Source organism: Astatotilapia calliptera, chromosome 11 (assembly GCF_964374335.1).
Source record: "Astatotilapia calliptera chromosome 11, fAstCal68.1, whole genome shotgun sequence".
Classification (NCBI taxonomy): domain Eukaryota; kingdom Metazoa; phylum Chordata; class Actinopteri; order Cichliformes; family Cichlidae; genus Astatotilapia; species Astatotilapia calliptera.
The window spans coordinates 38,498,088-38,519,718 of record NC_137432.1 but is presented as its reverse complement, the minus strand read 5'-3'; the positions used below and the strand labels follow the sequence as shown (position 1 = coordinate 38,519,718).

The following is a 21,631-nucleotide window of genomic DNA, read 5'->3' as shown; positions in this document are numbered from 1 at the left end:
AGGACGTTGTTTCCATGGCCACACATTTGGGGGGACACAGGCACGTGAACACATATGATCAGTGTTGGTCAAGTTACTTGAAAAATAATAATAATGATAATAATAATAATGGATTGCATTTATAGAGCGCTTTACAATGCCACTATTCATTCACTCTCACATTCACACACTGGTGGAGGCAGCTACAGCTGCAGCCACAGCTGCCCTGGGGCAGACTGACAGAGGCCAGGCTGCCATATCGCGCCATCGGCCCCTCTGGCCAAAAAGAGTAATCACGAAAAAAGTAATCAGTAACTAATCACTGACGCGTTACAACGCGTTACAAGTAACGCGTTACTGCCCATCTCTGCATATGATATTTCCGCTGTTGCAGGCTGACTTTGGTGGATCACCCAAATATCACCCAGCCCCTCTCAGCGCGTGCACGCTGCTATCAGCTATAATCAGCTGATGTGAAGAAATGAAACTTAAGGAAACACAGAGCGGAGGAGGCGCAGTTAGAGATCCGCGGCGCACTCACACCCAGGATGGGGGTTCAGGGTCTGACCACCTTCTTAGACAACCACCAGAAGATTTACCGGGACGTCCAGTTCGGCAGGAGCCGGCTGGTGATCGATGGATCCAACCTGTACCACCGGCTGTACTTTGAGTCAGGTGAGCAGCTCCGGTCTGAACTCCAGGAGTCTGTTCAGTTTGTGAGCTGCAGGTTTATGCGCACCCTCTTTACTGACGTCATTAAGGTCACTGATTCTGCTGATAAGAAGTATTAGTACTATTACTTAATACTGCTGTTAATACAAACGGACGACCACCGGACAAACGGAGGTGTGACCGGCAAAAAATGTGTGTGTGTATGGTGTGTGTGCGCGTGTGTTTGTGTTATAGAAGCAAGAATTCGTTTTAAAATTCTTGTTCTAACATACAGAGCATTAAACGGCCGCAGATTATTTATCCAAGCTTCTTCTAAAACACTCTGCGGCTCGTGTCTCCGCGCACAGACTCTGTCGGTTGTTCCTCGAACCCGTCTGAAGACAACAGGGGGCGGAGCCTCCAAGTCTGTGGCACCACGGCTGTGGACCAGTTGATTCTGTGGATTCTTTTTAAAAGCAGTTAAAAACTTTTCTGTTCAAACAAGCCTTTTGTTGATCTACGTGTTTTATATTCTTCACATTTTTAATTTGCATTTAAACCTTTTACCTTGTGTATAATGTCTGTTGAGTGTACTGTTTATTATAATCTTTGTGTACAGCACTTTGTGACTGCCTGTCTGTGAAAAGCGCTTAATAAACTTTACTTACATAGTGCACGCGCGCACGTCTTCCCATGCGCGCACGTGTGATGAATGTTAAAACAGATAAGATTTTAAACGTGTCTGAGTCATTAAACCGCAGAATTATGAAACCTGACCGCTGCTGTTGAGCTCTGCAGATGTTGCTCTGGTGTGTGATCTGGATGTTTGGCTTTCAGCTGTTTTACACTAATGCGTTACTGTAATAAAGTAAGGGATTACTATTGCAAAAACGGTAATTAGATTACCGTTACTTTCCCGTAGGAACGCTGCGTTACTGCGTTACTAAAACCGTGATTTTTTTTGCGAGAATGTCTCACGACAGTGACGTAAGCGAGTGCAACGTTCGTGACAACAGCTGTGTGCAGATCAACAATGGATCACATATGGAGTGCAGAGAGAGTATGAGCGTGCAGCGTTTAAAGCGTGGAAGTACTGACCTTACTTTGAGTTTGATTCCATAAAAAGTGACAAAAACATTAGTGTCCGCTGTGCGTGGGAAGAAAACTTCTTTTTACAGCGAAAAAACCCCTAAACTTCCAAACAAGCACCGAGTAGCTACGACGTAATGGGAAACTCACAGAGAAACTCGCGGATTCTTCCACTGACCGCGGCACACCTGCACCAGGGTAAACCTCCGCCTGCCCCACTCCTGCTTTACAGGTGAAAATAGAGCAACAGGACCGCTGAGTCTTTGACTTTATTTATTTTCTGCTGTGTTTTACTTGCATCTATTTGAAAGACTGAGTGTAAACACACAAAAATATTTTATTTTATGTGCTGGAATGTGCAGAAAATAGGTTTAAATGTTAAACTAATTTATTCAACTCAGAGAATGTTGCAGATAATTAAATGTTTGCTTGATGCATAAAGTTAAAAGATTAAAACTAACAAAACAAGTTTTAAAAGGAGACTTTTCCATTTGATTACATTTTGTATGATGGATTATGTAGAAAGTAGAATTGGGCTGAAAGATCTATCACTTTATCACCTCTTCAGGGTGTAAATCGTGTTTTTAAAAAGTAACTAAGTAACTAAGTAATTAATTACTTTTGAAAATAAGTAATCAGTAAAGTAACAGGATTACTTTACTGACTACGTTTTTGGGGAAGTAATCAGTAATTAGTTACTGATTACTTTTTTCAAGTAACTTGACCAACACTGCTCCTAACCAACCACAAAGTCACAGAGTTCAGAGTTTAGTGAGTTACTGACCCAGAATCAGCTGATGGTGCACTAAACTCAAAAACCTTCAGACTGTAGACAGTCACGTTTGATTCAGTCAGATCTGAACCCACAGACTGAGCTCATCAGGGGAGATTACTAAGCTCAGAGATCATTTTCCCAACCTGAGGAGTCGCCCCCTGCTGGAGGCCTAAGTCCCTACAGCTTCACTGTTCAGAACCAGAATCTATAAAAACCACATTACATTTAAATATGTGTAGTATGGAAGCCTTTAAGGTGCTGAGGGAACATCACAGGATCAGTATCTGAAGTACTGGTTTGAGTTCATGCACACTTTCATCACTCAGACGTGCTGAACATTACGCATGTCCTGGATATGTAAAACTACTCGCCTCAGTATTCTTTGACCTTCCTGACATCTTCTCGAGCTTCCTGATGTCACAGCATGGTGACAGCATTTGTTTCAGACAGTTTCTGCTTGATGTCAGTTCAGCATGGTTTGTCGCCACGTGCAAAACTGACTCTTGGAGTCTCTTTGTTGTGTTTGTTTTGGCTGATTCTTCAGGTCTGGACCAGAATCACGGCGGGGAGTATGCTGCCTATGAAAGCCTGATTGAGAGGTTCATCACAGCCCTCAGAACCTGCGAGGTCGATCCTTACATGGTGCTGGACGGAGGCTCGGACCACACCAACAAGAAGCTCGAAACTGTGACAAAAAGGGCAGAGCAGCGGATCGAAAGAGCCCATCGAGCAGCAAAGGACGGGGGTAAGGAAGACATCCGGCCAATTATGACCAAGTGGGTGTTCAGACAGACGCTGACCCGGCTGAAGGTCCCGGTCGCCCAGTGCTTTGGCGAGGCCGACCGGGAGATAGCCGCCCTAGCTGATAAGTGGCAGTGCCCAGTGCTTTCCAACGACAGCGACTTCTACATCTTCAACCTCTCAGCAGGATTGTTGCCCATCTCTTACTTCCAGTGGCAGGATGTAAAGGGGAATGGCTCAAAGAGCTACATCCCTTGTAAGAGGTACTATACCTCCAGCTTCTGCATCTACTTCGAAATCCAGCCCCAGCTCCTGCCCACCTTCGCTGCCCTGGCTGGGAACGACTACGTGAAGCTGCCGAAGTTTATCTGGAGTCGGTTTGCCCCAGACGCCAGTAGGCCTCAGAGCCGCCTGGAGGGCCTGCTGTGCTGGATGAAGGACTTTGAGCAGCCAGAGGACACCTTGAAGGCAGCAGTGGAGCTGATGGGAGGAAAGAGCCAGAACAAGGAGAAGATGCTGCAGAGTTTGTCTGTGGGGATGGAGGAATACAAACTACCTCGCAGCTCGCTGGTGGAGTTCTTCGTCCGTGGGGTTGTTCCTCCGTTCCTAGATGAGGTAATGATTCTCATTCAAGGAAAAATGTCCTTTATTGAGGTCTGTCGTTCCACTGTGGAGACCAAATGTCTTCCAACCTGGAGTGCAGAAGGTCAGTTCTGTTTTCTCATAGAGGCAAAGCTGTGACAGCAGTCATTGGTTTTTGAAGTCTTGCTTTGAAGCCTCAAGAATGCATTTACACAGTGCAATAATGTTTAATTTAGTAAAAACCTAAAACGAGTTACTGATCACATAAACTCATCTAGAAAGTGTTTACAGAGGTAAAGACAGGAAGCCGCTTCCCCCTACAGCTATCGCCACCTGCTGGCTACTGACAAGAATGCAGACATGACGGAGCTCCTCACTGGCCTCACTTTTCAGACCTGGAAACTGTGTCCATCTTTCCTGATGCCTGTGGCTGTTCCCTGATGAAGAACAAGACTCTGTACCATCTGAGTCTTTGACCCTTTGAAGTCAAACACTGTTTTAAGAAGTTTTTAGGTTTATATGTTGAGGACCTAGATCACATGTGAACTCAGGGATGGTTCAAGTTGTGGACGGCTTTTCTCCCCGGACCCAAAGTCTAGAAAAAAGGACTTTGGGTGATTTCTTCTTCTCAGAGACAGAGGTCCTCAGACGGTCTTTAAGTATAACGTGCTGGAAGGGTTCAGTGCTGCAGATGCAGGTGGAAGAGTCTGGAAATGGGAGCAGAACTCAGGACCATGGCTACAAGTTCAAGACTGGAAACAGTCTAAATGTCCATCTGACCATCGTCAGGTCCAAGAAGTTAGTGTTACTGATGGAACTAAGGCAAGCTTCTGTAGGGATCGGGCAAACGAGCCTTCAGATTAGTTCGTGACGATCAGTACATATGTTTTCTGACATATCCTAAACTCAAACGCCATAAATATCAGAATGGTTTTTGTTCTACCAGCATCTGCTCTGATCTTGATGCTTTATAACCAGAGCTGTAAATTTACAGACAGCTACTTTCACCAATTGCTACGAAGATTTCAGATACGAGCAGCAGAAAGGATGTTCCTCTGAAGGGTGTCCAGGCTCAGAGACAGGATGAGCAGTTCAGGCACTCAGGAGGAAAATAGAGCTGCTGGTCCTTTACATCTAAAGGACGTCTGGTTAGGATGTGTCCTGCCTGCTGTGCCTGTGAGCTGGATGTGGATGTGCTGCAGAACATGGGTGGACTGGAGGATTCTCCTAGCTACTGGCAATTACACTAGAAAAAAAACACTTAAAAAACATCAAAATGTCTTTTTTCCCACCAAAATGACAGTTTTACTCTCCTGAACAAAGGGTTAGGGAGTTGGGACATTTACACCTCAGAGGGTTTGTAAATGTAAATGTTACTTGAGGTAAATGTCTGGTAAAACCTTCGTGTCCTGGTCTCCAGGAGCTCATTGGTCGCATCCCAGCTTGGATGCAGCTGTGTGTGATGCAGGCCCGGCTACCCGGGGACACCCTGGACGTACTGCTGCTGCACAGGCTGAGCCTCGGCACCCCCGTGGACCACAAAGACCTGCCCAGTGCTAACTTGACCTCCAGACCTCTCCGCCAGGTGATGTATGGGCTGCTGCTGGGCAAAGAGACGTCATATAAGGTGGAGGAGAGAGACAGGGAGGACCTCCAGCTGAAATTCATCCGAATCAAACCAACCTTCAGTCGAGTGGCTCAGCGGCTCCAGCTGAACTCACTGCATGAGGTGACAGTTTTAGTGGAAATGAACTGCGGTTTGTGTTTTTAATCCTCAGTGCAGCAAGCTAACTTTAATGTCTGTCACAATGTCGTTTCGACTCTTTGTCCGGCTGTCTCGTGGCCCCAGGCGCAGCTCTCTGAACGTCTGGAGGTCTTACTCGAGGCTCTCGGGGTGAAAGAGGAACTTCTGAACGAGCTGCCGCCTCAGCTGCGCCTCCTAGTGGCTGTGACCTGTTACTGGTGGAACAGAGCTCGGCCTCGTCCGGACCTGAAGCTGCTGAAGTCGTTGCTGCTGGGAATGAACCTCAAAGACACATCGCGACTCAGCGCAGGTAGGAAACACAACCAGAGGAGACGTTACCAAAGCCTGCAGTTCCTCTGGTGTCCAGCAGAGGCAGCAGTGAGTCAGTCCCCATAGAGTCCCATGTTAAAACTACAGCAGAAATAAACATGTTTACAGCCTGATACTGTTCTGTTCTCGGACATTCTCTGGACAGTGCTCACCTGTTTAAACTGGATTAAGGCTAAAGGTTTATTAGCAGCAGAGACGTGTGTGTGGACTGTATCATGGATATTATTACCTGTGAAATAATCTCCAGGCTCAGTTCAGTCCAGAAATAACAACCGTGTTAGTCTGTTTTACATTACACGACAAAGAAAGGTTCAAATCTACGATTCTGAAGATAAAATCAGCTTTTAAAACTTTGATTCTTCTGATCTTAGTTTTTATTATTATGTTTAGTTGAAGGTTTTTCTTCTTTCGGTGCTGCAGAAATCTTGTTGGTTTAAAAATGTTTCTAAATAAGTCCCTCTGTGTGTGTGTGTGTGTGTGTGTGTGTGTGCTTTGCAGTTGTCCAGGCTTGCTGTCATCAGAAGCCTGATGTGGGCGTGGCTCACTCCTTCAGCCAGTGGCAGGTGTGCATGAAGGACAGCATGCACCTGAACCAGCTGCTGGGCCTTCCTCTGCCTGAACCAGACGTCGCACGGTGAGGCGTTCTCTCAAAGCGCTTGTTCACGAGGTCGTTTGTAGGCATGGGGCAGATCAGTGTGCCAAACGTGCATAGGCGTGTTTTTATTATGGCGTGCTGTAGAAACCGTTACATGACTTCTTCTATGTGACGTTTGTGTTTGCGGAGGCTTTAATCAGTACAGTTCTGTACAATCGCTCTGCAAGATCAGTGACTCGCAGCTGTTTCACAGTATAAATGTGCATATGCAGGCAGACTCACACAGCTGTGTGTTTGCATGGAAAAGCCTCAATTGGCTCCTGATCCATGGATGGATGGAGCCCCTCCCTCACAGTTTGATGAAAAAGTGGCAGCAAAGAGCGGGGACTGTGTTGTAGAGTTTCAGGAGGTTCTCACATGAGCTCAGAGCGCTCTGGACTCGCCTGCTTAAACCAACATGTTTGTCTGGAAGGAGAAAGAGAGCAGAGCTTAGTTAAAGGCTGGTTTGGACAAATGATCCAGCAGAGCGAACATTCTCCATCTTCTCTTTATGATCTCCAGGTTCTATCAGGGGACGCTGGTCCACCAGCTGGTCCACATGAGGAGGACAGGGAGCAGACTGAAGCGTGTCCTGAAGCCAGATCAGGCCAGTGTGCAGCAGTACCGCGACATGCTGTCAGCCATCCACCGGCTCCGGCCCCGGCCCCGCCAGGGCTCCGAGTTCTCAGAGAGCGAGCAGGCAGAGAGGCGGGCTCTGAACGACCACACCAACCTCAGGCTGTTCCAGCTGGACTACGACGAGGAGACAGAGGCTCGCAGCTTGGCCCGGGCACAGGAAGACCTGCGGCTGGATGATCGGCTGCTGCTGAGAACTCGGTACAAAACCAAGGAGAGAAGGAATCGCTGCAACAAAGTGGAACTGAGCCGGAAGGAGGAGGGCCGAGGCATGGACCTCCTCTGACGGACCGTCGCTGGAACCGCCGTCAGCATCCACTCTGTCTGGCTTCAGCCCACTTTTTTTTTAATTTTTTTTTTATAACTTTTTATTTATCATTTTACAGTATGGGAATACAAAACTTAAGGTCAGCATGGGAGACATTCACAGTTCCAGTAATAGCATCTACTTACATCATGGTAATATTCATTTATTCAGTGCAAAGGGGAGTACACAACCCATTTTTCCCAGAGCTTCTTAAATTTCTCGAGCTCGAGTCTAAGGACAAAGGTAAGCCTTTCCATTCCAAAAATTTCTTCCACTATCCCACGCCATTGGGCCGGAGTTGGAGGGTCTCCCTTTAGCCACCTACGGCTTCAGCCCACTTTCTCCTCCCTCTGTTGGCTCCTGTGCTCCAGACTCTTTATGGGACAAATATCTGCTAGTTTTTCCACAATCTGGGTCATTTCAGAGGATTTTACAGCCTTTTATTTGTGATTTTACAGGAAGCATGAATGTAAGTTTAATAAAAGGAACCTCATCAATAAAGATTTAAATGTTTCTGACCCCCAATCTTTTTTTCCTGTCCTGTCTGAAGGATAAGAAAAATGCCCAACAGATTTCTTTTACTGCTCCTGCTATACTGGTCCACTTGATTGTCATATTTATCCAGTCTTTATTATTATTATTATTATTATTATTATTATTATTATTATTATTATTATTAATTTTGATTTTATTTGGAGTTATTACAGGACCGGGCGATGGGAAACAGAAAGAAAGAGGGCAAGAGAGAGAGAGAAGACAGCAGGGAAACCATGGCAACAGCCAACCTCAGCATCAGCAACAGTCAATACTAAACATGAATGTTACTGAGCAGCACACAGGACTGATAACACACGAGATGTTTGGAGACAGCAGCCAACCCAGACAGTGTGTGTCTGTTTACACCTGTGTGTGTGAGCGCTTGTGTTCATCAGGTTTCTCCATGTAAGTGTCTGATAGTGGGAGTGGGGAGCCATGGCCCCGCCCCCACAGGTCCTTAGGCAGGCATGGAGGAGATCCCCCCAGAGCCCGAGGAGGACCGACTCCCATCCAGGGCCGTCGTCTGTGGCTCTTCTGCGCAGCTGCTGTCTCTGCTGCTATTTTCGGGGACTTCTCATTTTAAGGACAAATTTGCGTCACACTTGGATCAATTCTTGCTTTTTCAGAACGTCTCACCGCGCTCCTCATTTCAGTTTGTTAGAACATCACATTTGTGACAAGTTACTAAACATGTGGACACCAGATGGCGCTCTGCGGTGATCACAGCATCGTAAGTGTTTGTTTGGACCCGTGCAGCTGCAGATCATAAATCAGCTTCTGAAAAACACATCTGGGTGTTTCAGCTTGTTGGAAGTGCGTCGGGCATTTTGCAGTATTTTGGTTGCAGACTGACGTAATATGACGAAGGTTTCAGGCATTTTACGAAACGCACGCGGCGCCCACAGGACATCAGAAGATCTGTCCGGTGGGTTGATTCTCAGGTTCGTGTTTGGCTCGGTGCTCTCGTACTGTCAAGTACTTGTAATCCTTTACAGTTTTTTCTGATTGCTTAAGCACATTTTTTGCAACTATTGGCTAATTTTGCAAAACTCTTCACACAAATAAGAAAACCTGTCACCCAATCATCAAAACATTGTAGTTCTCTTGCAAAAGCAAACACAGCTAGATTAACTCTCCACACCTTCGTAAAAATGGTGTTTCCGTATCAAACAGTACACACAAGCCATCATCTACTAAGCACACAATGCGCCAACTGCACACTGATGGTATGAATAAAAACACATCTGGCTTTTGCTTTCTCTGTGCACAAGGTAGGCTATGTCAGTGTGAGCTCATACTGCTGTCATAGATCCATAAGCATAGAGGGATCCAAACTTCAAGTACTGCTGTTTATTCACACACATCAAAACAAACACAAGTGTTTATTTCCAAGTATAGGATTATTTGCAATCGCCATAATGACTCTATGGGTTACTTGGTCTGCAGTGAACATGCTTCCTCTGCCCCAGCATCTGGTCATCTAGCAATTCTGTAAAGTCACAATTTCAGTATTTTTACATCAATGGTATTGGTGTGTTTCTCATTGGCATATGGCAGTGCTACAAATCTTTGTGCAAAGTGACTGTACTCACCGATTCTCATTTCAAGATGTCCTTATGATGCTTGCTACAGTGTAGCGGCTCGAGTTAGGCTGGACCCGTTGGCCAGCTACCCTCAGGGTCATTCCACGGTTGATGACATGGTCCACTATTGTAGCTCTGATGTCATCAGCAATTCGATTTCTTACTCTTCCTACCCTTCCTCTCCCCCTTCCTCGTCTTCCTCTTGCTCCTCCTTGTCCTTGTCGTCCTCTTCATCCTACTTCTTCACCTCCACGTCCTCTTCCTCGGCCTCCTCTACTTCTCACTCTTTCTGCTGCCTCCATTGTACTCCGCACACACAGCTTACCTGTATTATAGTGCTTAGGCTGATTGCAAAGTGAACTAATTATCTAAAAAAGTTTTGACATGTGAAAGTGTGCCAGACAGTTGGCAAATTAGTGTAATGATAGCCACACATGTGTATACTTTTGCTAGGAGTGTGTTGGAAATTTGGTAATTGAGTGTTGTGCAGTGAATTGTGCCTACAGTTTTGCAAAGTGTGTGTTACAAAATTGCAAACTGAGTGCAAAGCAGTTTTTGTGCTTTTAGTTTTGCAAACTCAGTGAGTGGTTTTGCTATAAGTCTGAATAGTTTTAGAGATTGTGCTACAGGAATCACAGTTAGGGTTTAAGCATTCAGAAAAAACTGTAATAACAGCCATAACCTTAGGGAAAGATTTAGTATTCAAAAACACTTAAAGTCCATAAAGCAGACGCACTGATTCTGCAGAATCCTAAACAGACATTACCTGATTCATGAATCATCCCTTTAGTGTCACAGCTGGAAACAGCTGGATAGTTTTATATCTAATAAAATATAAAGAAATGAACATTTTCAAATCAGCGGTTTGCAGAACAAAGAACAAAAATTTCCACACGAATCCTAGAAAGTAGCAGAAAGGACATAAAAACTGTACTGCAGTGCATAAATGTACAGCACTCCTCGCCTCTGTGCACGTTGATCTGAGCGTGCTCAGCTGCGTGCGTGAACGACGCTCTGCTCGTGTTTCCATTAAAGAAAAATCGATTCGATTTTAGCAAAGAGTGTGAAATTCAGAGCAAACAGAAGCAACAGTGTGAAGAAGTTTGTCTGCGTTTGCTCTCTCCGGCCGTCACGTCGTCTAAAACAAGTCCTTAAAGCAGCCGACTCTGGTTGTGAAACAATAATCACAATAACTGATGATTTAATTTATTTTTTACCTGAAAACAAAGAAAAAAAAATCATTTTTATGAGGTTTTTATCAGACTTAAATTTGAAATGGAATAAAATAAATTGTGTCAAAAATGTTTGAATTAAGTTTTAATTAAAAGTGGGGAAAAATCCACTTCATATTAATCAAGTATCAATCAAACCAGATGGGGACATTTTTGACCCCTGAGGACCACAGCTGTGATTATGTGCTGCCATTTAAAATTTATAAACGCTTCAAAAAAAACCTTTCTCACTAAAGTTCAACATACAGCACTCTGTAGTTGGACAAATAGTAAAATTTATCTAAACAATTAAATATTTTATTGTGTCATTTTGTTTTCGCTCAAAATCAAAGTATGCTTTATGTAAACAAGGTCTGGTGGCCATAGAACAAATAATGTAGGGTAAATTTTGTGTTAATGTGTTGGTCTTAAGTTAAACTAAGGTGTAACACTGAATTGATTGACAATTTATACTTTATACTTTAAAAAACACTCGAAGTGGGGACATTTTTGACCCCTGAGGACCACAGGTGTATGGAAATCGGGAGGACATTATGAGGGTTAAAGAAGCTTCTTTATAGAGCCCGAGAAGTGAAAACACATGAAGGTAACTGCATGTAGTGGCTTCTCCTTCCTTAAGTAGTCGTTCTGAATACTGACTTGTAAATGAGGTGGTAGGAACAGACGTGCTTTTCCAGCATAAACCTCGTGTGCAGAGATGTGTTGTTCAAAATGAGCTCATGGAAGCTGCTATGATTTCATTACAATGTGTAAGTGTGTCTGAATAAACACAAAATAACCAAAGTTAAAGATGAATTTCACAGTAACATCACAGTGAATGATCCAGGCTGCGATTACTGTTTCACGCAAATCTGGCTGCGCTCTGCACAAGACAGACGTTAGAAAACAAAGAACTCAAGCAGCTTGTTTGTTGGCGGTGGTTCATCACCTCGAGGTGCTCCAGCTTCCTCCCACAGTCCAAACACATGCATGGAGTTTCATTTGGCCCCCAGCCCTCCTCCTCCCCCTGCAGTGGGGATGCCATAATCTGCAGTTTGTTCTGTTAAAGGAAGCTTTTTCCGTGCTCTCAGTCTGAAGTGTTTACAGCAGCTGTTCAACATCACACTGCTGGAATAAAAACTACTTCCTGTTGAGTTTCCTCTGCACGCAGAACGCTGTGTGCGCTCACGATTGTGATCCAGATAAACTGACGCGTGCTTCTTCATCATCAATGTGCTTTGCTACGGGATCCGTGGGTACCTCAGTACAGTGATGCATGGAGGCAACTTTACTGCAGCCACAGAAATCCTAAACTGGGAGAAAGAAAGCGACACCGCTGGATCACAGCAGCAAAACAGAAGGAAATAAGATGGATTTCATTTTTCATTCTATCGGACAGATTTGCTGCAAATATTTGTGATGCTGCAACCACGGGGTGACCTAATAATGCGCTGCAATAACAGTGCAGTAAAAACAACATTCAGCATGAATTACTGCCTCCAAGATCCAGTGCGAGCTCAGGCAAGTGTTCAACAGCGAGGCCGATCAGATGGACGACAAGAGGCTGAAGGAGAACCTGCTGTTGCGATAACAAATGACTCTTCTGATAGAAATTGCTGAGCAAAAGCTTGGGAGGACTCAGCTGCAGATGTATCCAGTGGAGAGATGCATCAGAACAAACTGCCCATGACGGTGAAGTCTGTGACAGCTGACTGTAGCATGTGCAGGAGAGCACAAGCCATCCCAGCACACTGCAGCACGCAGGCATCGGTGTGACGCTCGCTGTGCGCACTGCTGAGAAACAGGCGCTGAGCTCCCCGTCAGTATGTGACTAATGGGTTACAGTGATGATGATGATGACATCACTGGTAACATTTTGTCCTGAAAGCAGAAAAAAGTAGAGACGTTAAGCAGAGGCCTCTCTGTCTCTCCTCTACATCCATCCATCCTCACAGGTGATTGGATGCTTTACCTGCTCTTCACAATCAATAGCAAAGCTAATAATGAGAGCGGGCACAGCTGATAGACAGAAACAGCCCGGTGAGAATCTATCCGATCTTCTCCACACATCCTCGCCCCTTCGTACAGTCCGCTCTTCTTCAGCTTCCCTTCTGTCAGTTCCACCTGCTCGCCTGACTACCATTGGACTCAGAGCCTTTAGTTGTTCTGCCTGAGACTTTGGATGCACTTCCAGTTGCTCTACGGACCACACACTGTCTCACCACTTTTAAATCACTACTCAAAACCCATCTGTTTAGAATTGCATACACCTGATCTGTCTTAGGCCATTTTTACCTGCTCAGTTTTTATATTTACTTTTATGACTGTTTATGTCTAAATTTTATCTACCATGTTTGCTATATATACATTTTTCTTGTGTTTTTTATGGTGTTGTTTACGTGCTACTGTAAGGTGACCTTGAGGGTCTGAAAGGCGCCTATAAATAAAAAGTATTGTCATTATTATTATTATTATTATTATTATTATTATTATTATTATTATTATTATTATTATTATCATTATTATTATTATCAATACAAATCAGACAAAAACAGATGCAGCAGGATCACAAACAGACACATGTTGGCTACATGTTGATGCTAAATGACTAAAATCACACGTGCAACACTTTCTACATATTTGACAACAGAAGAAGAACACAAACAAAGTTGGAATGTATTTTTAATTATTTTAAATTTTTATTTTATGCCAAATTAGATATTTTGCATAATCAAGCACCAAATCACAAAGTCTCCTCCCTGTTTGTACTGTAAGGTCAAAACCCTACAGTACTACAGAGAACCCCAACAATCAAACGATCCCCCTCTGAGCAAGCACGAGGCGACTGTGGGGAAGAAAAACTCCCTTTTAACAGGAAGAAACTTCCAACGGAACCGGGCTCAGAAGGGACGGCCATCCGCTGCGACCGGTTGGGGGGGATGGAAATCAAAAAGGAGACGAGATGGCGTGAACTACAGTTGTTAGAATTTGGATTTGGTGCTAAAATTCTGCTTCAAGATGTTAAAAGAAGCAGGGCGGCGGGGAAAAGCCAGGATGGTCATTTCAATCATCTCTGGCTTCAGTGAACCACCTGAAGGGTTTTCGCAGAGTTTTTCCCAACGCTGAAAAAAACCTGGAAATTTTGGACTTTTTGGGAGGACCGGGGATGACTCCGAGGCGCATTTTTAGATGCTTTGTCAGAACCTCATCAAAAGACGCATCCTTTGCCATCGCAGCCTTTAACACAGTGTCTGGGGAGCCAAACTCCTTGATGAGGCATTTGGTCATTTTCTTGATGAACTTTTTCTTGTCCTTCATCAGACTTGTGACGGACTCTGTGCTGCTGAGTTCAGGCTGCATCAGATCTCTCAGACGCTTGAGGATCGCGTCAGGTTCTTTTGTAGTACATGCTGCCCTGGCAAAAAAGTGCTGAGTTTCAGGTTTGGATTTTCTGATGACTCTCATCATGAGGAGAACGGCGAGGTCACTGGAAATTTTCTCAGCATCAGAAGATGACGCTGATACAGACCTCATCTCTGACATGTCAGAGGAATCCTTGGGTGAGCCTGAAACACTGGCAGAGCGTTTTTGTGGGGAAATGCTCCCAGACTTTGGTGTCTGATCAGGTGTCTGATCAGGTGACTGATCAGGTGACTGATCAGACACCTGATCAGGTGACTGATCAGGTGTCTGATCAGGTACCAGAGAGCATTTTTCTGGGGTAATGCTCCCAGACTTTGGTGACTGATCAGGTGTCTGATCAGGTGACTGAAAAGGTACCACAAAGCATTTTTCTGGGGTAATGCTCCCAGACTTTGGTGTCTGATCAGGTGACTGATCAGGTGACTGAAAAGGTACCACAAAGCATGTTTCTGGGGTAATGCTCCCAGACTTTGGTGTCTGATCAGGTGACTGATCAGGTGACTGAAAAGGTACCACAAAGCATGTTTCTGGGGTACTGCTCCCAGACTTTGGTGTCTGATCAGGTGTCTGATCAGGTGACTGAAAAGGTACCACAAAGCATGTTTCTGGGGTACTGCTCCCAGACTTTGGTGTTACAGGTGTCGGAACAGATTCTCTTCCACTTCCATCTGAATCTGTGCTGGTTTCCTTTGTTGGGATCTTCGTTCTTTTAATAATGTTCTGGATTTCTTCCACAGCCACAGAAATTTTGTCCTCAATCAGGTGATCTTCGTCTTCGTTCTCCACCCAGAGTAAAAGTTTTTGTACAAACTTTTCTACTGCGTCTTCTACGAGCACATAGAGGACTTCAGCAGAAAAGGGAGGCTTGGATCCATGTGCTGGTTGTGGAGTCCTGCAGATGACGGTGTCAGACAGGGATCTACCCATTACAGGTTCGGGGACTTGATACCATCGATCCGTCATAAGTAGATCAAACATTTTTGCCGTTAACTCCACAGTGAAATCTCTGGTTGCTCCACCAGTTCTAAAGTTTTCCACTGTTTTGTGGATGCTGAAGAGTTTTTCTTCCTTTGTTAATTTCTCATACAACTGATTAACGTCTGATCTAATCGCGTCGAAGTCGACGGGAGAGGAGCGTATGTAACGGAGCAGTGTGTTTCGGCTGGAAACCGTACTGTTATCAGAGGGCACCGTGTCACCTTTGGGGTCCTTGCAAATGTTTTTCAGACAAACAAGAAATTTTCTGTTTGCCTTTATTACTTTTCTCAGGTCTTTTTTCGTTGTTTCAAATTGTTTTCTGGCAAACATGGAAAAGCGCTGTTTGCGTGCTTTGAGCCGGGAGTGAGAGGTGGATTGCAAACATCTGGAGAAGAAGTCTCTCAGCTTGTTGGTAATTAATCCTGCATTAAAGGCAGGACTCCTCTCACAGGGCTCTTCGCTGCTTACATCCATGTCGCCAATGATCTCATTTACGATGTCAGCTGCAACCACTTCTACTGGGGTTGCAGTCCGGAAACTTTGGCTTCCTGCGGCTCGTTTTGTTTCGTCCTTTTCTGTTAGAGTTTCTTCCTCATCTTCATCTGTCATCTCTCCATCTGAGCTCCTTGATGACAGAATCACAGAAATCTCTTTGATTGCTGATTGCACGGACATCTTTGAATCCGTACTTTCTGTACCGGAATCAGAGCCGCTCGACAGCTCACGCGCGTGCCTTTTAAGGCACGAGGCAGCGTGGCAAACCATGCGGTGCAGCTTTTTAATATCACTACATTTGCCGCTGACATAAACGGCGGGGTCTTGCGGGAGATCGGGGCTTTCTCTAACGAGTTTGACCGTTGAGCTGACCTTTTCGGAGATCTCTTCCTCAACCATCCGTGTCAGCTCGTCAGTGCTCTCAGGTCGCTGTTCCAGGACGTTAAGAGCGCCGGCGATGGCAGCTGAGATGGAGTCTCCGAGGGACGGGCTTATTTTCCCCGCACCTAAAGGCTCCGGATCTTCCTTCATCATGCGATCCTGAATAACAGGAAGGGCATTTTTGAGGATTCTGCTAGAGGCGGTCTGAATGATTTCACAAATCATATCAGCGAGCACCGCTCGGACGCCTGAGTCGCATGTGCCACTTTCTATCATGCTCCACTCAACTCCAGAGAGCCTTTGGAAGCACCTGTTGAAAGGTGGCATAATCTGGTCTGGTGTGACCACGACTGTATTTTCGTTTTCGCTGCGTGTTGACATGGTTGTATCGCACATTAGATTTTCTGGGTTTGAGAGAACAGCTGGATAATTTCCTTGTTGGGAGAACGCCGACTGTTGAACATTTGCAAACAGGTGAGCAGTGATGTTTCTGTGTGAGCGCTCCTATTTAAAGCTTTCCCTGCCTGTGACGTGGCTGTGACGATCAAAGCAGAAGCTGATTCCTTTGATCTGCCAGTGACGCCACACAGAACGCACGAGCGCACGGATAGAAGCCGCGCCCTCACCATATCCCAGGATTCACTGCGAGTCAGCGGTTGAAGAAAAATGGCGGACGGCCGAAGTGAAGCGCAGAAATACCGTCTTCAAAGTGAGCGCGGCGCTTTTGTCCCACTGCAAATATACCGCGGAACAAATGTTAGCATAATGAAAAGTCTTAAAGTCGCATTTAGCGACCCTTCGGCTAAGTTACGTGACGTTAGTGAGGTCGCGTTTAACGCGCTCTTTCTCCGTTAGTTCGTTCAGGTTTCTGCCGAAGCTCCGTCTGTTTGTCGCCGTGAAGCCAAACGTACTTAAACGGTTCAGGAAACACCGAGCAGACGGTTGAGCAAATATGTGGCCCGCGAACTGCGGTGAGGACGCAGACTCAAGCATGCTGTGCTGCAGTTTGTCCTTAAAGAGCTCTCATCCTGTTTAAAGCGCTAACAATGAGACAGACAGTAGATGGAGAAGTCCTCCTGCTGTTTCCGTCAGGCTTATATCAAACAACCCGAGTCTGTCACCTTTGTTATAAAGACCAACACTCTGCAGGATCCTGTTTCTCTCTGATTCAAACACATAAAGTGTGTCTTTGTGACGATAAGAGGAAACGGTGTTTTCATCCTGCAAGTTCACACAGATTTGATAAACTTCTGCTGCTTTTGTTGCTGACTGCTGTGGTTGATTTCCTTCTGCAAGTGTCCAGAGTCAGAAGAGCCTGAGAAGGTGAGAGGAGACGGAGGCTCTCCACCCCTGATGAGACACCAGGACAGATCCAGGACAGTGTGAGGAGGAGGAGCCAGCAGCAGCTGAGAGATGCAGAGGAGAGCAGACAGCTCTCTGTAGTTGAGGGACTGCTAAAAACACTGAAAACACTTTTATATTTGCTTCCTGTATCTGCAGAAGCATCTCCAACACAACCTGTAACAGCTGCATACAGGAACCACTCACTGCTGTTCGTCCTGCAGGATCTGAGAGGGAACCAAGGAAAAATAAGGGAACCACAGACAACTTTGATAATGCTTTGATTTATCCAGAATATATGTAGTTCAAATGTTGTTTTCATCAGTGGGATTGTGCTGGTTTCAGTGGGGAAAGTGTGCAGCTCATTTAGACACAAAGTTGTCCCTTCATAAGATAAGATAAGATAACCTTTATTAGTCCCACACGTGGGAAATTTGTAAAGTGTGTCAGTATTTTCTAAAGATGTTTCTGTATCATCTCTCTGCTGTTAGAGCCTCCAAACATCAGCCTGCTTATGCTCTCACATCTGCAACATCTGAAGTAAATTATGCTGCACAGTTTTGTCATCAATAAGAGAAGATTTACTGCATCAGTTTGTCTTCATTTCATCTGAAACACACACGGATCAAATCTCTGACTTTATTTTTGGGATATTGCCCTTAAATGTAACTAAAGCTTTCACACAGGGCTCGTAAATGATATGAAATAGAAATAAATACCTTGAATTTTGACTGAAATGTCATATTTGATTCCACCACTGAGCTTTCTTTGTGCAGAATCAGAATGGGTTTTATTTCCAAATGTTGAGCAGCTTTACAACATTAGCAAATTGCTGCTTAGTGCAAAACATACTGTCAGACAACGCTGAAAGAAAGCAAAACTGAAAAGTGCTCAGTAGATATATACATGATAGCAGGTGGTGCTCAGTGCAAGCATGGAGTGATGCAGTGAACAGTGTAGGCTCACTGTGTTCTGTATCTAGTAAATATCAATGATGTCACTCCTGATACGTTTGTACCATCAAACTGAAATGAGACTAGTGTCAGCAGCTACACTAGCAAACTGTTTTACTAAGCTTAGCATCATTGTTGTCTACGGCGACTCAGCGCATGGCTGTAATGTTCTCTCACGCAGCTAAAACGACAGTTTTCACATAGAAAACAGTTTAACTCAGAACTGGGTGCTTTTGTGTTGAATCGTTTTCATGATGTCTGTTTGTCGGCTGCGCTCGCACAGGATGGAAATACAGGTTTAAAAAGACCTCGAGTCCTTTTTCATGTACTCGTGGTGGCTGCAACTACTCAAACCTTCAAAACACAAAACTAGAATGTTGCCAACTGGTTGTTAAAGAGAATAATCCAAAGCAGACTTCAGGTTTACCCTCATTTCTGATCTTCTCTTGATCTTACACATCATCAGATATGAGACCGAGTGCTCTGTCATGTGGATAGTCAAGTTTTCTGAGTCCTAACGAAGGAAATCTAAAGGTTTCCATCGAATGAAACTAAAGACTGAAAATAAATAGAGGAGCGCTCTCTCCTTCCTCGGCACCGCCGGCGTCGAGCAGAACAGACCCACGCTGACTCCCGGCAAAGGTGGACTTCTCCGTCACCACGGGCAACGAGCTGGCATCCGGCTGCCGTGGCAACACCGTTCACCGTGTGATCACTGCAACAGGTATGTCTTGTATCAACATGACCACCTGCAGCACATCCAATAATGATATTTAACCAAGTTTATTTTTTGCATTTCTTGGTATTTCTTTGTGAAGCACTTCGTGATCTTCGCATCGTGAGGCGCTACACAAACCACATTTTATTTACTTTCAGTGAAATTTAGTGGTGACTTTAAAATCAGTGCATTTTATTTGTCTGTGACTGAGCCTCCATCTTTGGGAGTGGTGCTGTGTGAGACTCTCAAAGCACGTTTTGCACTTTTAGAGGAGATGCACTAAAACTGTAACATCATTAAAAAGACGCTGAAGCCAAACAAACAAAGAACAAAATAAAAACTGTTTGTTCTCTATGATTGGAACTGACATGTGAAATGTGTCGGGTTGTGTCGTCATCATCACTGATTTGTTTGGAGGAGTCGAGCTTGAACGCTCTTTTGTCCCAATTCTAATAATGACAACATTATTCAAATAAGACTGAAGTGGTCGGGCAGAGAATCAGCGCTGTATCCATGCAAACACATGCACAGCAAGCAAACCTCGGCCTTGGATTCAAATGAAGACGCAAACATTTCCAAGTGCGTCCATCTTTGCTGATGATGCAGCAGACGCGCTGACCTCCAGTCAGGAGGAGGAGCATGTTCTTCCTCTCACAGACACTGAAGCCTGAAACCGAACAAAACAGATAAAATCAGAACAGTAGATAAAATCAGTAGTTAAATGTAAGTTTTGAAATTTAAGCTTAAAGTGTGGATTTGGTGCTTTATTCAAATGCAGCTGAGAACAGGTGAGTCTTCAACCTGGATTTAAATAAACTGAGTGTTTCAGCTGATCTGAGGCTTTCTGGGAGTTTGTTCCAGATATAAGGAGCATAAAAGCTGAATGCAGCTTCTCCGTGTCTGGTTCTGACTCTGGGAACTGATAAAAGACCGGATCCAGATGACCTGAGGGATCTGGAAGGTTCATACTGGGTCAGGAGGTCACTGATGTATTTTGGTCCTAAACCATTCAGAGCTTTATAGACCAGCATCAGAACTTTAAAGTCTATCCTCTGACGGACAGGCAGCCAGTGTAAGGACCTCAGAGCTGGACTGATGTGGTCCACTTTTTTGGTCTTAGTGAGGACTCGAGCAGCAGAGTTCTGAATGAGCTGTAGTTGTCTGACTGATTTTTTAGGTAGACCTGTAAAGATGCTGTTACAGTAATCAAGCCTACTAAAGATGAATGCATGGACTAGTTTTTCCAGGTCCTGTTGAGACATCAGATCTTTTATCCTTGAAATATTCTTGAGGTGATAGTAAGCTGACTTTGTTATTGTCTTAATGTGTTTTTCTAAGTTTAGGTCTGCATCCATCACTACACCCACATTTCTCGCCTGGTTTGTGGTTTTTAGATGTATAGATTGAAGTTCTCTGGTGACCTGTAATCGTTTTTCTTTGGCGCCAAAGACTATTACTTCAGTTTTGTTTTTGTTTAGCTGGAGAAAATTGTGGCACAACCAGTCATTAATTTCCTCAATGCATTTACCAAGAGCCTATACAGGGCCTCGGTCTCCTGGTGACATTGTGATATATATTTGTGTGTCATCTGCATAGCTGTGATAGTTTATTTTGTTGTTGTTTATAATCTGTGCCAGTGGGAGCATGTAGATGTTAAACAGAAGGGGTCCCAAGATGGAACCTTGGGGAACTCCACATGTGATACTTGTCTGCTCAGATGTGAAGTTACCTATTGATACTAGAGATGGCACGATACCACTTTTTTATGTCCGATACCGATACCGATATCATAAATTTGGATATCTGCCGATACCGATATGAATCCGATATAGTGTTTTTTAATCAACAAAACTGTTTTTTAAATATCTTGCTGCATTTTGTATAAGTTCATACTCAAGTTTAAAACAACAACTACACTAAAGCTATTCTGTTATACCTGTATGCAAAAGAGAATATTTCATAGTTCAGCAATACTGATCAATCTAATAAACTTAAACCTGCACCATCCTCCCTATTCTGGTATTTTAAAGAGTACTTAGCATAAATATTAAGCAACCTAACTAATAGGGTTCCAACTCCCAGCAACAACAAAAATAAATAAATAAAAAATAGGGAACCACCCCTCACGCTCCACCTCATGATGCTTAATCGACGTAATCAACCTTAATTTGATGCAGTGTGAAAAAAAATGCACAGAAATCAATTATTTTTCAAGAAATATTAAATAGATTCAACAGCTTTCTTCAACAAAATTGCAGACTGCACAGATGGTACCTTCCCAAAGGAAAAAGTACTATAGCTTACTAGGGTATATATATTAGACTTAATAGTTACTATATACAGTAATTGACTTCTATTCATTTTACATCAAATTAAAACTTTGAGTGTCAGATAATTAATTATTAAAAACAAGACATTTTAAATGAGAATAAGAAAGAAAAGTATGTCTTTGTGCCCCCTTTTCCCTGTTAATGCCCTATCGGCCCCCCTGGCTAAACTTTGCTAGATCCGCCCCTGCACAGCTACCAGCGTCAGCTGCGTAG

At 44.2% G+C, this 21,631-nt stretch overlaps 1 protein-coding gene and 1 long non-coding RNA gene across 3 annotated transcripts; both read left to right on the top strand.

Moving 5' to 3' along the window:
- Positions 1-457: 457 nt before the first annotated feature.
- Positions 458-7,981, top strand: aste1a (asteroid structure-specific endonuclease 1a). 2 transcript variants are annotated; one of them, XM_026186011.2, is made up of 6 exons: positions 458-654; positions 3,039-3,850; positions 5,238-5,546; positions 5,667-5,871; positions 6,390-6,525; positions 7,048-7,981. In XM_026186011.2, the coding sequence occupies exons 1-6, from the start codon at positions 528-530 to the stop codon at positions 7,445-7,447; spliced, it is 1,989 nt and encodes a 662-aa protein (XP_026041796.2). In that variant the 5' UTR covers positions 458-527; the 3' UTR covers positions 7,448-7,981. The 2 variants fall into 2 exon arrangements, with proteins under 2 accessions (XP_026041796.2, XP_080164743.1); XM_080308617.1 differs by lacking the exon at positions 458-654 and having other exon boundaries at positions 2,894-3,850.
- An 8,675-nt stretch (positions 7,982-16,656) lies between these two features.
- LOC145432015 (uncharacterized) lies at positions 16,657-18,148 on the top strand. Its single transcript, XR_013912357.1, has 2 exons — positions 16,657-16,785; positions 17,373-18,148. It is a non-coding gene; the product is annotated as an uncharacterized LOC145432015 (long non-coding RNA).
- The last annotated feature ends 3,483 nt before the right edge of the window (positions 18,149-21,631 follow it).

What these genes read in the sequence shown, in the direction of transcription:
- aste1a (XM_080308617.1), top strand. Translation starts at nt 2,909, where the DNA reads ATGTCACAGCATGGTGACAGCATTTGTTTCAGACAGTTTCTGCTTGAT. An exon ending in TTCCTCCGTTCCTAGATGAG is followed by an intron (nt 3,851 to 5,237) that starts GTAATGATTCTC and finishes CCTGGTCTCCAG; the next exon opens with GAGCTCATTGGTCGCATCCC. An exon ending in AGCTGAACTCACTGCATGAG is followed by an intron (nt 5,547 to 5,666) that starts GTGACAGTTTTA and finishes TCGTGGCCCCAG; the next exon opens with GCGCAGCTCTCTGAACGTCT.